The 14,551-nt window shown below is 38.2% G+C and overlaps 1 protein-coding gene across 7 annotated transcripts in view; it reads left to right on the top strand.

The window, feature by feature from the left end:
- Window positions 1–144: 144 nt before the first annotated feature.
- MPHOSPH9 (M-phase phosphoprotein 9) overlaps window positions 145–14,551 on the top strand; it is a 52,879-nt gene continuing 38,472 nt past the window's right edge. Inside the window, exons 1-7 of one of the 7 annotated variants that reach the window (XM_057746083.1) lie at window positions 152–290; window positions 1,054–1,204; window positions 2,716–2,980; window positions 4,944–5,097; window positions 9,872–9,961; window positions 10,645–11,168; window positions 12,250–12,424. In XM_057746083.1, coding sequence (XP_057602066.1) covers window positions 2,874–2,980; window positions 4,944–5,097; window positions 9,872–9,961; window positions 10,645–11,168; window positions 12,250–12,424 — 1,050 coding nt within the window. In that variant the 5' untranslated portion in view covers window positions 152–290; window positions 1,054–1,204; window positions 2,716–2,873. Of the gene's footprint in view, window positions 1,205–2,715; window positions 2,981–4,943; window positions 5,098–9,871; window positions 9,962–10,644; window positions 11,169–12,249; window positions 12,425–14,551 lie in introns of all 7 variants that reach the window. The other 6 variants (XM_057746082.1, XM_057746088.1, XM_057746087.1 and 3 more) reach the window with 6 other exon arrangements.

The following is a 14,551-nucleotide window of genomic DNA, read 5'->3' as shown; positions in this document are numbered from 1 at the left end:
TTTCCCGCGTAGTAGCAGCAGGTTCCCAGAGAGCCAATCAGACGAGAGAACTATCAGAAGCCCCGCCCCCTCTCTTTTCCCGGGCGTCGGACCTCCCTCTTTGGTGAGAGCTGGGGGACGGGACCAGGGAAGGCGACGCGCGCGCGCGCGCGCCGCGGCTCGGCCGTCTCCGCCCCCTTCCGAGCTGCCAATCGCAACAAAGACGCCGGGCGCGCGCACGCTCCCTCGAGTTTAACGGTCGCGAGAGGCGCTCGCCCGACCCTGACATCGGCAGTGGGAGAAGCGGCCAGGTAAGCGGCCGGAGGCCTGCGGGGAGCTGCCGGTCGCGGGGGACAGGGGACGCGACGTCGAAGACACCGAGTCAGCGGACCCCTGAGTGTGCCGATGGGTTAGGGCGGGGGAAGACGAAAGTCACGCGACGAAGTCTCCGCAGCGCCCGCGAGCGTGTGGGGGCTTTGCCCGCGGCCGTACGCCTTTTCTAGCCTCGGTGCCCTTGAGTGACACCCGCGCGGCCCAATCGCTGAACACTTCTCCCCGAGGGGCGGGGGGCTTGAGGGATTTCTCTCTTTTTTTCAACCAGCTTCCTGGGCATACTTTGAGAATCATGTTTGTCGTTGTGGGACCAGTGGTTTTTAACTCCGGCCTCCCCCTTGTCTACAGTTTAGGCGAACTGCGTGGGTTCTCCCTCGCCTTCCTGCTTTAACCCGAGAGCCGCCGGCGGCCGCTGCGGTCTGGCTGTGAACGCAAGAGTGTCAGGATCTGGTCTCAAAACCTGAAATCATCCCTTCTTTCCCCCTCTCAGGCTCCCAACGTAGCAGAACGCCTAGTTAACTTTTATATTCCCAGCAGACCCCCATAAGTCGTTCCTTTACCCCCTAACTCCTTTTTTTCTGCTAGGAGCTGGGGGCATCAAAAGCGTCATGTTTTGTTTTTTGGCGATATAAAAGTCTCTGTTCTCATATCCATTCTCCATCAGGTTCTTAAGATTTTGCATCGTATATCTTTTTTTTTTTTTAATTTATCCCCCGCCCCTCCCCCCTTCGCCACCCCCAGCTGGGGACGCATCGTCGCTTTTCAAGATCCATCTGGATCTACTGCATCCGGATTAACTCAACGGGGAAATAATAGATGGGGTTGCATACAGATCCGCGTCCCTGGAGAGCTTGTGCTTTCCCGATGGAAGAGCGAGGTGATTTGAATCCAGGTATTTTCGCTGCCAGATAGAAGGTGCAGCCCCTGACTTTTTCAATACCCCATTTGTCTTTGGTGATGGTCTGAGTCACTGGGGAGAAATCTATTTCTCCGGTTACCCTTGGCCTTCACACCTGTCCCTGAAGGAAATGGTTCCTTTATGAGCTGATGGTTTCAAGGTTGTGCTTTGTAAAAACCAGGCCCTAGAAAGTGGGAACCTAGAGAAACCAGAATAATAGGTAATTATCCTCTATTGCACCCCCTAAAGTTTCCATCTTGTAAGCAGCATAGGTTTTCTTTATTCTTTTTTTCTCCCTTACTCTCTGGCTTTTTTTTTAAGTACATGAATTCCTTAAGAAGGAGGCATACTGTTTGACTTGTTATAGCCAATTTACCTCTGTATGTCTAGTTGCAGTTAAATGTTAGTGCACCTGGCAAATAGTTTATTTTTGAAGAAGTAATAACATGCGTAGAGTACAAAAGTATACAGTACAAAATGCATTCCTTCCACCACCACCTTCCAGCCAGTGGGGAAACAACCATTGTTAACAGTTTAATTGGCTGTTTTCAATACCAAATTAAATACTAAGTAGTTCCCATTTATCTATTCACTGTATAAATCAACAAGGATGGATACTTGGTAGAATTTATTAAAGGAATGAGCACGGTATGTGTCAGTAAGTATTCCAATTGTTTCATAGTAGAATTGTGTCTGGAACCTTGATTATTAAGCACATAACATTTTGAAATATTACCTGAAAAGATATTACTGCAGATCACCGTTACAGTAGATTTTTTATTGATATAATTTACATACCATAAAATTTACTCTTTTAAAGTGTGCAGTTGTGATTTTTATTTTTTTATTTTTATTTTTTCAATGATTTTTAGTATATTCACAGAGTTGTGCAAGCATCACCACTGTCTAATTCTAGAACTTTTCATCTCCCTAAAAAGACACCCCATACTCAGTTTGGTCGCTCTGTTCTCTCCTCCCAGCTCCTGTCAACCATTAATCTCCTTTCTGTTTCTGTGGATTTCCTACTGTAGACACTTTGTATGAATGGGATCATACAATATGAAGTCTTTTATTGAGCTTCTTTTACTTAGCATTTTTTTTTTTTTTTTGCCACACTGTGGGCTGCTCGCGGGATCTTAGTTCCCCGCACAGTGATTGAACTTGGGCCCATGGCAGTGAAAGCTCTGAGCCCTAACCACTAGGAAGCCAGGGAATTCCCTTTAGCATAATGTTTTAAATGTTTATCCACATTGTAGGATAAATCAGTACTTTATTCTTTTCTAGGACTGAAAAATATTCCATTATATGGATATACTACATTTATTTATCCATTCGTCAGTTGATGGACATTTGGGTTGTTTCTGAATTTGGGCTATTAATGAGTAATGTTGCTATCCTTAACGTAGATTTGTATAATAAGATCAAGGTTTCAGAAGTCTTGGAAAAGACAGTTGCTAGGTTTAATGGCTTTTTATAATAGCATTTTGTTCCTCATTCATTTTCAGACTCTCCTGGGACCTGTGGACATTTCATAGTTCTGAATGTCAGCAACTGAAAATGCCTGTAGACGATGAAGCATCTGAAGATGACTCAGATTCAGTTTCTTCAAACAGTGCAAGAGCCTACATTTTCAAATGAGAGAGTGTAACAATTTTTGTACACTATGGAAGATTTTGACTTGGGGAAACCTGTACAAAAAGCTTCATCTTCTGTAGAATCTGATATAAAAAATTCTCCCCATTCTCTTGGACTGAACTTAAATACTAATAGGTAAGAATGGGATAGATTTTTTTAATGTAATGACAAATCAGAATAACTTTATTTGCATAGTTTGCCAATTTATCCAAATAGTGTCATAGTTACTGATTTGCATTTAAAAAACCCCAAAACTGTGATCAGGAACAGTTCAAGCACAGTTGTTTAAGTTAAGAATAGTTTCAATCCTTTCATGTTTTTCATTTCTCCCAGAGATGTACTTTTGCATGGGGAACATTGTGAAAAAAAAATTTGTTTTGCTAGTTGTAATTTTCTTTACACTTTTTTTGTTTTTGGTAAGTTACAAGCATATCTTTAAAATTTAGTTGCTTAGATATTGTTTCTCCATTTGAAATTAAGAGGACAAGTAATGTTTCATATTGCAGAAATACCTCACCAATCTGGAAAGTAGCAATTAAAGTTGAATACTAGGAAGTAAGCAAAAAAGCAGGCTCTGAGTTGACAAAATAGATGTGATCAAACAATGCGTTTATGCATTTTCTTTTTAAACTATCCCATATTGGGTTTGTTTTTAATCACAGCCTGTTTACTCTCATTTTGTACATAGTCTGACAGGTTGATTATTTGGTTTCTAAATTTATAGTCGCTTAAAAACCGCAAAGAGGCAGGGACCATTAGAGAGGAGATCACGTATAAAAAGCAGGTACAATAAAGCAAAAACACAACAGTCTGGGGCTACCGGTAAAGGAGCAAATTTATACATAGGAATAGGTCTTGAAGAAATTGTGTATTTTAAATAAATTAATTCCTTAATCTGTTAATTCTTTGCCCTCCTCAGAAGGAATTTAAAGCAGCTTACAAGAACATATAAAATAAAAGGAGAAAGCATAAATTAAAGTAGGGTAGAAAGGGGAAGAAAAAAAAGCATGGGACATGGTTCAGAAATGTTTGCCATCGTAATCTATACCCACTTCCTGAATGTTGGCCACGCTTTTCGTTTCCTGTATCATTTGGCAGCCCCTTTGAAACCCGCTTCTAGAAGAAACCCTTTTGGAACATAGTGTTTGATTTGTTTGCAGGAACTTAAATGTGCCTTTCTAATGAAAATTATGTAACTGAACCATCTCCCTTTTCATTGTGACTGGCAATTAAAGTGGCCAAATTTAAACTTGATTATTACACAACTATAATTGTATATTAAAACCTAAATGGACAACATATTATGTTCTTTCCCTTGAATTTTTATTAATATTTCCTCTGATCCTGTTTATTTTACTGTTATTTTCATTAGTGTCCTCTTTTTTACAAATTGTTTGTGAAACAAAACAGAGTATCAATAAATAAAGTGACCTTTCAGTGGTTGGAATTTAAATAAATTTTAATGTCCCTAATTATGCCTTGTGTTTTTATAAAACAAATCTGAAAGAAACTCATCTCAGATTTGGAAAAGCAGTGCTCCTGGAAAGAATCAGTGCTATTTTACACACTGAATAGGCTAAATAAGTCCTGAATATTTGCTGCTAATTTGCTTGGCACTACTTTGATTCAAAGACAATGCAAAGATAAGCATCGCTTATCACACCAAATTAGGGGGATCCAGTTAAGAAGACTTGACTGTAATTCTGAGCAATGGAGAAAGAATCTCCATCACAATAAAGGGCTGCTCTTCAAGTGGGGTGAAGCCAACCTCCGGAAGAATTTAAATCAGAGTAGCTTAGAATTTTTCTTATTGTTTAGCAGAAACTTTTATTTTCTGCTGTACTTGGGAGTGTTCTCTCACTTCTGAAGAAGGTCTTTCTGTTGTGTTCTTAGAAATACAATTAAGTGCTATCTTGTCTTTTCACTGCTATTTTCCTTTCATGGACAAACTTGTGATCAGATTTTCAGCAAATGAGGTACCATTAAGAAGGATTAGATATCAGAAGTTTTGTGCTGCTCTGCTAAATCTTGAACTGCTGAATTATTCAACACTTTGGTAGAATGAAGAAAACCATTTGAATTATTTATGTTTCAACAGAAGTAGTCCCCACCTTAGTACAAATGGGGTATCCTCTTTCTCAGGGAAGACCAGACCATCTGTAATTCAAGGTACAGTTGAAGTCCTAACCTCTTTAATGCAAGAGCTACAAAACAGTGGAAAGACTGATTCGGAACTTTGGAAAAACTGTGAGGTATCTAGTTTTGTTTTATTTTTGAAATTAAGAATATAATTCTATTTATAAATATGCCTCTACTAAACTCTAAATTATTAGAAGTTTATATCCTAAAGAGCACGATACTTAAGGTATTGCTAGAATAAAGTGGTCAAGTGTATTAATTAGGAAACAATATAGAATGAACACGAGAAATCATGAAAAGTATGTTGTAACAATATATTAGTGATTAGATGTGCTAACTTATATTTTAAGCATGAACTAAAATATTGCCTTTGTTCAGAAAAGTGAGAATTCCAAAATTATTGATGTTACTAATTCTGATCTTTAAAGTAACTTATACAGAATTGTCATCATTTTGTAAAACCTAAATCCACTTTGAAATATTTTGAGTGCTCCGATTATAAATCAAGGCTTCTGTTTCATACGTTATCGCATTTAGCTGTGCTGCATTGGCTTATATCAGTTGTTCAGGTCAATTCGTTCTTTCTTTCGTCCATAGGTCAAATTGTGATATAAAAATTTAACAGTTAAAAAGGCTACTTACATGTAAATTTTGTTTCAGGCAATAATGCCCAAGATAGACTTTTCCAAGGCTAGAGTTGGTAATGCTTTGTAGAAATGTGTGAAACGTTGTTATTAAACTCTTTAGTGAGCGGTAGATTTTGTTTTAAATGTTAATCATCATTTTAAAACTATAATTTGTGTTATTTTTCAGAATGTAGAATAAGTGGAATAAGAGTTTATTTGTTTAAGAATTCAGCCACCCCCAAGTGTAATTACTTATATTTATTATCCACGATCACTGGAGTTATAAAAATGACTTATGGCAAACTTGAAAACTGAGTTTTAAGTTTTTATACTATTTTCTCCCATATAACAGTCAGTATGTGCTAATGCAGAAGACCTATAAAATGCCATTGTAAAATGATGTAAATAATAATGGAATGTTTTATGAAATGCTTCCCCTAGTATACTTACTCGTTAGCTTATAATGCCTGAATTGATAATGCTTCTAAAAAAAATCAGGCATTGCCTCAATGTGGCTTGACTTCTGGCAAATTCATTCTTAACTAGAAGTTGTTATTTTTAGTCTTTGAAATCAACATCTTAAATCAGAATTGGAATATATTTGTGAATTTAAGACACAGATGATTACAAGCCAGAATATCAACCAGCTACTTACACCCTTTAACATTTGAACCAGTTTCTTTCTGCCCTTTCTTTTGTGATCTAACGGATTATTTTTATGTTTAGTATTAATTGACAACTTAATTTTTATAATATAGGCATATAATTGATTATTCACGGATGCTTAAGCTATTTCTTACTTTTTCAGAATATGAAATATTACTTTTTTGTCCATTTCAGTAACCATTCTTGAATTTGTGTGTTTTTGTAGCCTACGAAAATAAAAGCCTTTGATGCTTTAGGGTAGTGATTTAGCAAGAGTGGGAGGGTAAGGATGGTGCAAGTCTTATTCCTGACTCTTCCCTGAATTTCGTGTTTACAGCTTTCTTTCGGAATAGTAACATTTGTCTGATTTCTACCACTTATAAGAAACTAATCTACATTATTAAAATAAGGAACGAAACCTCCACAGAGCTCTGGAAGAGATCTGGGGATGACCTGATTCTTTAGAATTCCTTTACAAAACTGCTTTTCTGGCATTCTTAAGTTTATCACTGCTTAAACTTGGGAAGGTTATATATTTTTATTTGATCAGGAAAGAATCTTTTAATACATTTCCATAGAAATACTTTAATACAATCTTAAGTACTTGCTGATGTTTCTGTGATTGTAAGAAAAATTTAAAGCACGTCATTAATTTCTTTAAATTATTTTACTATTTTAACTATTTAGCACTACTGATTATGTATATAATAGTAATAGTTATGTGATAATTATTGAGTATTTGCCGGGCAGTATACTAAATACTTTCTGTCAGTGGTATTCAACCTTATTGGACCCAAAGCCTTCTTTTTATAACAGTTTTTAAAATAACATCAATTTATATTGCCCTGAAATGAGATTCAGATAATATAACCTGCCTGTATCTGCTTCAAAAAAATCAATATAATGTCCTAACTGTGATGTAAAGGATAGTTATTTATAATAAGGTAGTATGTAAGTATCAATATATAAATGCTCAGGCATGTCTACATTAGGAAACATAATGAAGCAGTCCAGTGTTTACCTCTGTGTAGACTTACCCTGAATACAGCAGCTGTCAGCACAGAGGGTTACAGACACAGCTGCCTCTTATTGGTGATCCAGCACTGCAGCTGGTGACACGATTTTCTGAAATGGTGACTAGTTTCTGAGCAAGTTCTGAAACATGGCATTCCTAGACAATTTGGTGATTTGAAAACTGTGCAAAATATGTATAATTTTTATAATATAAGATGGACACAGGACAGTTCTTTACTGTGGGGGACTGTCCTGTGATTTGCATCCCTGGACCCTGCCTACTAAATGCTATCTTTGTGACAACCGTGACCTCACAGATTTTAAAAATATTGTTCCCCCATTGAGATCACTCCTTTACATGCATCATATTTAAATTTAAAATTTAGACCTCCCAGCCACATATGAGGTGTTGTTATTCCCATTTTATAAATTAGGAAACTAAGGCATAAAGAAATTAAATTTACTTGTGCAGGACCACACAGGTTGTTGGTGGAGAGGTGGGAGGCAGACCTAGGAGAAAGCCCATGGGATATTTACCAGGCCAGACCAGACAACCAGACTGTAGCAGTCCCATTCAGGTAACTGCACGAAGGGGAAAACTGTAATTAGGTGCCTGTATCCTCCAACAATACGTAAAATGCAGGTAGTATAAATCATTTTAGTTTGAAATGAATAATAGCACTTCTTAATAATTAAGCGTGTAGTGTTATTCACAGAATTAATAATATTCTTAAATTAGTTTAATTAAAGTTAAAACATTAACAATAAAATCTGACTTGGAAAAACAAAATCTCCCCCAATTTATAGCCTGTATGAACTCTGTTCACTTGTATCCTAAATAAGAAAATGATGATAAGGATGTGATTAATATCAAGTGTCTCACATACTATGAAGCTGTTTTTCGTTAAGTAAATTGTTATTCTGTCATTATTATAGTTTAATTTTATATGAATAATAACTTTATCAGGTTAAAAATAACCGCTAAAGGCATAGGGGTATACCTTAATAAGAAACCTGTTGCCTGATTATTTCTTTCTTGTCTTGATTAATATAAGGCACTGTACACTATAAGCTGAGAAGGTAAGGGACCCGATTTGATCTAGTCCACCTCATCCTGAAGTCAGTTGGTTTAGAATTCACACATCCTATCTGTACCATCATATTTCGTTTTAAGGCTTCCTTGTCTAGTCTTGAGGTCTTCTACCCTTTACCTTAATACTATTATACAGGTTTCAACTTAATTCTGTTGTTTAAGTGGCTTTCAGCATTAACCTGAAGGGTCTCTGGATTCTGTAGTCTATAATATCAAGAAAAGTTCAGCTTGCAGTATCCATTGTTACACCCTCATTTAGACTGTGTGTCTGAGTGCCCACTCTTGGCCTTGGGTCCTAGGTGCTGGAGATGGAGTGGAGGCAGGGGTGGGAGATGGATAGGTTAACCAAGTGAACAAAGAGATACTTCCTGATTGTGGTAAATGCTCTGAAGGGACTAAACAGGATTCCAAGAAAGAGAGTGACTCTAAGGATGATTTGGGAAACTCTTTGAGAGAAGATGATAATTAAGCTGAAATCGCAGGATGGGAAGAAGCCGGCCATGTTGAGAGCTGGGGAGAGAGCTTTCCAGGTAGAGGGTGCAACAAGTATGAGACCTGTGAGGCGGAAGACAGTTTTGAAATGTCCAGGGAACAGAAGGAGGCCAGTGAGGCCGGTGTGTGTCGAGAAAGGGACAGAGGGACTTGAGATGCAGCTGGGAGGTGTGTGTGAGCCCTGTAGGGAATGACCAGAGTGGAAAGACACTGAAAGATTTCAAACAGGGAAGCCGGTTGTCGTGGTAGCTACTGTTGACATTGTATGTTGTTACACACGGTCTGTTACTGAAAGTAGACCAGCCTTTAGATTGAATTCAGCCTTGGGAGAACTCCGTGCCCCCTTCTCTTGCCGTGTTTCGGCCTGGTCTGGTTACAAGAGCACTAGCTACTCTCGCAGGTCAGGATGGATCTGGACCTAAAAGTGGCTGTGAAAGGAATTACAGGTCACTTCCACAGTCTTTCCAGAGTCATTTTTTCACTCTTTTTCAGCTGCAGTGCTTTAAAACACTTTAATATCTGACTTTAAAAAGGGTTTTTTTTTAACTTGAAGAACAACTAAGTTAGGGGTCAGATTCTCATAATACCAAACTATTTATTGTTTTAAGATGTGGGATTCTTTTTCCGGGCCCAGATTAGTGTTTAAGAAAACCATTAGCTGTTATGAGGAAAAGAAGAAGTACTTAAGACAAATGTAAAGTACAGCTACTAGCAAGCAGTTCTTGATTAATCAGAAATGGTAGCAGATGACATCAAATTAAGATGCCATTTGAAAAATCAAATTTACTCAGATCTTCAAATTTACCCAGACCACAGGTAACATAAGAAAGGGGTGCCCAGGCCTGTCCTAGTATTTTTGCATACATACTTTTGCAAATATAGTCTTATAACTAATTTAACTTATAATTTTTACATTAAAAATACATTTTAAAAAGGTCTTTTCCCACTGGAGGAATATTTATGTGAACTATTAGGTTAAAAATTTATATTTAACTAAAATATTTTATAATTTAATAGACCAGGTGGTTACAGCTATTCAATTTGGTGGAAAAACAATGCCAAGAGCAGATAGTTGCCCAGCAGGAACTGTTCCACAACCAAATTCAAGTGAGTTGTTCTTTATATTGATTCTTGTTTTATATTGTAAAATTTGCAGAAGAACCCATCAGTTAATTCTTTCATTTTTTTCCTTTGTGGGAGACGAAAGGATTTATTACTTGCAGCAAGTAAGGCGAACACCGGGGATCTTTTCCCAAAGCAGTGTCTCCTGGAACTGCAAAATTGGGGAAGTTTTAAACTGAGGGTACATGCGTATTCATGAGGGGGCTTGAGCAGAGGAGAACTCAGCATAGAGTTGGGACAAAGGTCTAGAGTCCAAGCTTTAGTTGATTGAAGTCTAGAGGGTCAGCATCGTCATTCCATCCTCCACCTGGTGGGGGCCTTAGTTTCTCGTGTCAGGACTTACAGAAGCTCAGGTTCTTTACGTCTTGTCGCAGAAAGAATTCAGTGAGAGACAAAGTGATAGGTAAGAAGTGGATTCATTTAGAGAGGTACACATTCCGTAGACAGCATGCAGCCCTGGGAGAAACTCCACAAAGTGTGGGCCATCTCAGAAGGCAAGAGGCCCCAATTTAGTTAATTCTTTATATTAGTTTTGTTTATCAACTAAATATAATGCACATGTGTTATCTTTAGAGTAATATCTCTTGTTTTTAAACACACTATTTTCAAGACATTTATGTGATGTTTAACATACATTCTTAGCCAAATCTGTAACTTTTTATTTTCAGCGTATACAGGAGGAGATAAAAAATTTAGTCAAGTTACAGACCAATAATGCTTCCTGGGCTTCCTATGATAGAAGTTCTTTAAGCAAACAAATATCTTCAGAAAGTCAAGTGGGTTTTTCTTCTGAAAACAGTGAGAGAAATGAATCTGTTATCAGTTATCCCAAGTCTAAAGAACCTGAAATGCAGCAAGAAACATCCATGTCACAACCAGACTGCAATGTGGATAGTAGCTCAGTGAGCAGTGGGTATGGTACCTTTTGTGTCTCAGAACTAAATACCTACAAATCTAAGGATACTCAAGAGTTCACAGAGCACGCGGAGGTTTCTAAAGGACAGTTCGGAGCGCCGGTGGTGCCGATGGAATCACTTGTAGAGGGTGTGAAAAACCAGAGTTTTTATATACATACAAATGAAGAGCTCTGTGCATCTTTAAAGGAAGATATTCCCATTTTCCCCAGTGAATTTGAACACAGTTTTCTTGATGAAAATAAGATTTCGGAAGTATACAGTGGAAAAACAAATAAGTAAGTAGAATTTCTCCAACACTTGAAGGGAGTTTGACTTGTTTGTTGCATTTATAATAAGCTGAACATGTTTAGTAAATACAGCTCCTTTTAATTGGAATGAGATGTGTTTGGACGTCAGTTTTATCAAATTCTTTTACTTACTGCCTGTGGAACATTGAAATTAACAAAGCACACTGTATGCTAATGACATCTGTCTTCCCATTTACAATGTTATAAGACTACTAAAGCTCTTAAAGTGAAGGCCTTGCCAGAAGAATACCTTTTATATTTTCTAGTCACTACCAACTTGCTGAAAATTAGGGTATAGGACTATATATATCAACAGTGGAATTTTGTCACACATGTTCATATAATTTAAAACCAAAAATTATATACAAGCAAACTCAATTTTATGTTTTTTGTATATAAGAAGAGATTTTGTAAGTTAAATGACATTTTGATTGACCCAGGAGACTTTTTAGTAAAAGAAATTTTGGCTGAATGTTTGTAAAGCAGATAATCACTTAAAATTATGTTCAGTTTAAATCTCTGAAATATGTCATCCAATGTAAGGTATTCAGCTGTAGCAACACAAATCTTGGGTACCCATAAGTATAATTATAAGGCCATCTAAATCAGCAGTCCCCGACCTTTTTGGCACTAGGGACCGGGTTTTGCGGAAGATGAATTGCAGGGGTGGGGGGTGGTGCAGATGAGGCTTTGCTCCCTTGCCTGTCTGCCGCTCACCTGCTGTGCTGCCCAGTTCCTAACGGGCTTAGAGGGACCCCTGATCTAAATAAATATGCTTTCACTGTAGAGATATACTTAGTGCTTGAAGGGGCCACTGTGGTAGCTGTTCCATGGCTACGGACTATATGTATTGTTAATCACTGCCAGTCCGTCTTTTTCTTCATTTTGCCTTTAATGATAAGACACTGTAAAAAGAAATTAATGTGAATCCATAAGCATCCATCCTCTCTCTGCCATTAGAAAAACAACTCGAAGCATTTTCCACTGACATGGTATCTACTAGTGTTTAGTTTTATTTGTGAAGGACAGCATTTACAGAGCAGTATTTTGTTTTTTTCTTTTTAAATAGTAAATCTATAACATCATGGGCTCAACAGCTGAAGCAGAACCAACCAAAGAGAGCACATAAAGAAGAGGGGTGTTCAAAATCTATGCAAGGAAATGAGCAAAGCAAGAAATCACCGATTGAGAAAGTAGGTGCTAAGTCATGTGGCTCCAGCATGCTTCAGCTACAGATAATTAGGGTAATCACGTTCAGTTTACCACATGTTCATTAACATAAGTTTTTTGCCCTTTCTTTTGTACTGTAAATTGTTCTATTGACGTATCTTTTTTGGTGTCTCAAAGGATGGGAGACAAGACTCCAAGTAGGGGTTCTTTAGTAGGCCAGAAATCAAAACTAATCAGGGATAAAGTACAATTAAAAAAAAACATTTTGTAAAGATCCTAATTCTCTTTGTACTGCAAATTGTCATAGAGTAATTGTTTAGTATAATACATTGAAATCGCAAAATAAAGTCTCTCTACAAACTTGATAACTTTAGAAACTGGCCATGTCTTGATCATCCTAAACAGTCTCTCCATCATCCTTGCAAAAAGATCTGTTAAAGAATAGAAGTTGTGAGAAGACAGTCCTTCAGCCTTCATAAGGCACTATTTATTTCTCTTTTCTTTCAGTAAATTTTATTCCTTCAACCCATGATACTTAGGCTTCTTAATATCACCTTTTTTTTTTTTTTAACTTATTCAGGTTTGTGTTGAGGAGGAGAATGAAGGTGAAGAAGTCCATCCAGGGTCCAGGGCTGGTACTGTGTTGGTAGCTCTGTGCTTTTGAGACTGTGTGGCGTCAACCATGGTAGATCCTTGTTTGGTGTGATGGCTTTTATGGGGTGAAAGTTGTGTTTTTTCATTGGAATAGGTTGGCAGAAATGGAGAATGTTTTCATATATACCGGTTTCTTTTTTTCTGTTTTTAACCCTAACTGAAACTCAGTTTGTGGAGACTTTTTTCACTTCTGATGAACTTTGGCTTTGTGGTGTGTAACTTGGTGGATCTGCTGTCTATTGTGACTGTGGATGGGTATTTGTTCTGTGTAGCCCTGGGGTTCCCAGAATTTGCTGCACATTAGAGTCACCTGAGGAGCTTTAAAAGTCAACTTAAGCCTGGCCGCCAGCCCCAGGCGGCCTGCTCTCATTGGTGCAGTGGTGACCTGTAATCAGGTGGTTTAAAAGCTTCTCAGGTGATTCTTATGTGCTGTAATGTTTGGAACTAATGATCCAGCCTAATTTTCTTCCTAGATTCAGTGGAGAATCGGGCGAAATATCAGAGGCACTGCCTGAGAAGTGCCCTTGGGGGCTAGGTCTGCCTAGTTGCCTGTTCTGCCTCTGGGGTTGTCAGTAGGGCAGAGGGTAAAGCTCTGATGAGGGCGTGATTCCCTTTGAATTTTTCCTTTCCTTTGGTCATCTCCGGACAGGTTTTATTTTTCCTATTTTTTAAAGGTGAATTAGATATTTTTGCTATTAAATCATTAGGGGAAATCAAGTTTCTTTGGTATGTCCGAATTTTAAATGGCTTTTAGGTAATGGTGGTTGGTGAATCAAAGACACCACACCTGAGATGCACTTCTTACCTGCATAATTCTGAATCAAACTCTATGGGACTCAAAAAAGTTGGAACTTTCCTCTTTATTTCATTCTTTCTTCTCCCGTTGTTTTTTGTTTGTTTTCCACTTTCAGTCTAAATCCAAGGAATCATGATCAGAATTCTCTTGGGACCCAATTTTCTTTTTATACAACGTAGTTTATTTTGGGTCCTAGCTATTTTGAAGCACGCCTTGAAATTGGATATTGTTTAGCACAAGGGTTTTCCAAAGCTCACCTCAGTCTTTGTTTCCTTGGTCCTTTGTCTGGGACAGACTGGCTGTTACCATTTCCCCAGGTGTGGGCTCCGTGGTGGTTTTTCAGTTGCTGCTGGATTTACTGATGAAGGTCCTATGCTAGGCTGAGGCCAGCTTCTTGGAAAGGGCTTTCCTTGTGCCGTACTTTCATTTCTCTTTAAAAGCTGGGCCTGTTTTCTTCACCTGATGCCTTGGATGCTCAGAAGAGTGCAGCAGGCAGCGGTGTGAGGTGAGCCCCCTCCGGCCAAGGGGGTGCGTGTGTCGGCTGAGCGCGGTAAGGTTTGCACAGATGAACAAGGGAAAGGTCAAAATATTTTTCTTGGGATTTTTCACTTCGTCTTCTGCAGTCAGCTTCTCCTGGTCTGTTAAGTTCAGAGACGTGACAGAAATTTTGAACAGATGGGAGTTTTAGAAGAGACTTTTGATGAAAAGGAGGCTAAAGTGGTGCCTTAGAAGGGTGAGGGGATTAACCCCT

The sequence above is a fragment of the Hippopotamus amphibius genome, chromosome 8 (genome assembly GCF_030028045.1).
Source record: "Hippopotamus amphibius kiboko isolate mHipAmp2 chromosome 8, mHipAmp2.hap2, whole genome shotgun sequence".
Taxonomy (NCBI): Eukaryota; Metazoa; Chordata; class Mammalia; order Artiodactyla; family Hippopotamidae; genus Hippopotamus; species Hippopotamus amphibius.
The sequence above is the reverse complement of the archived record's forward strand: the minus strand, read 5'-3'. Positions and strand labels throughout refer to the sequence as shown.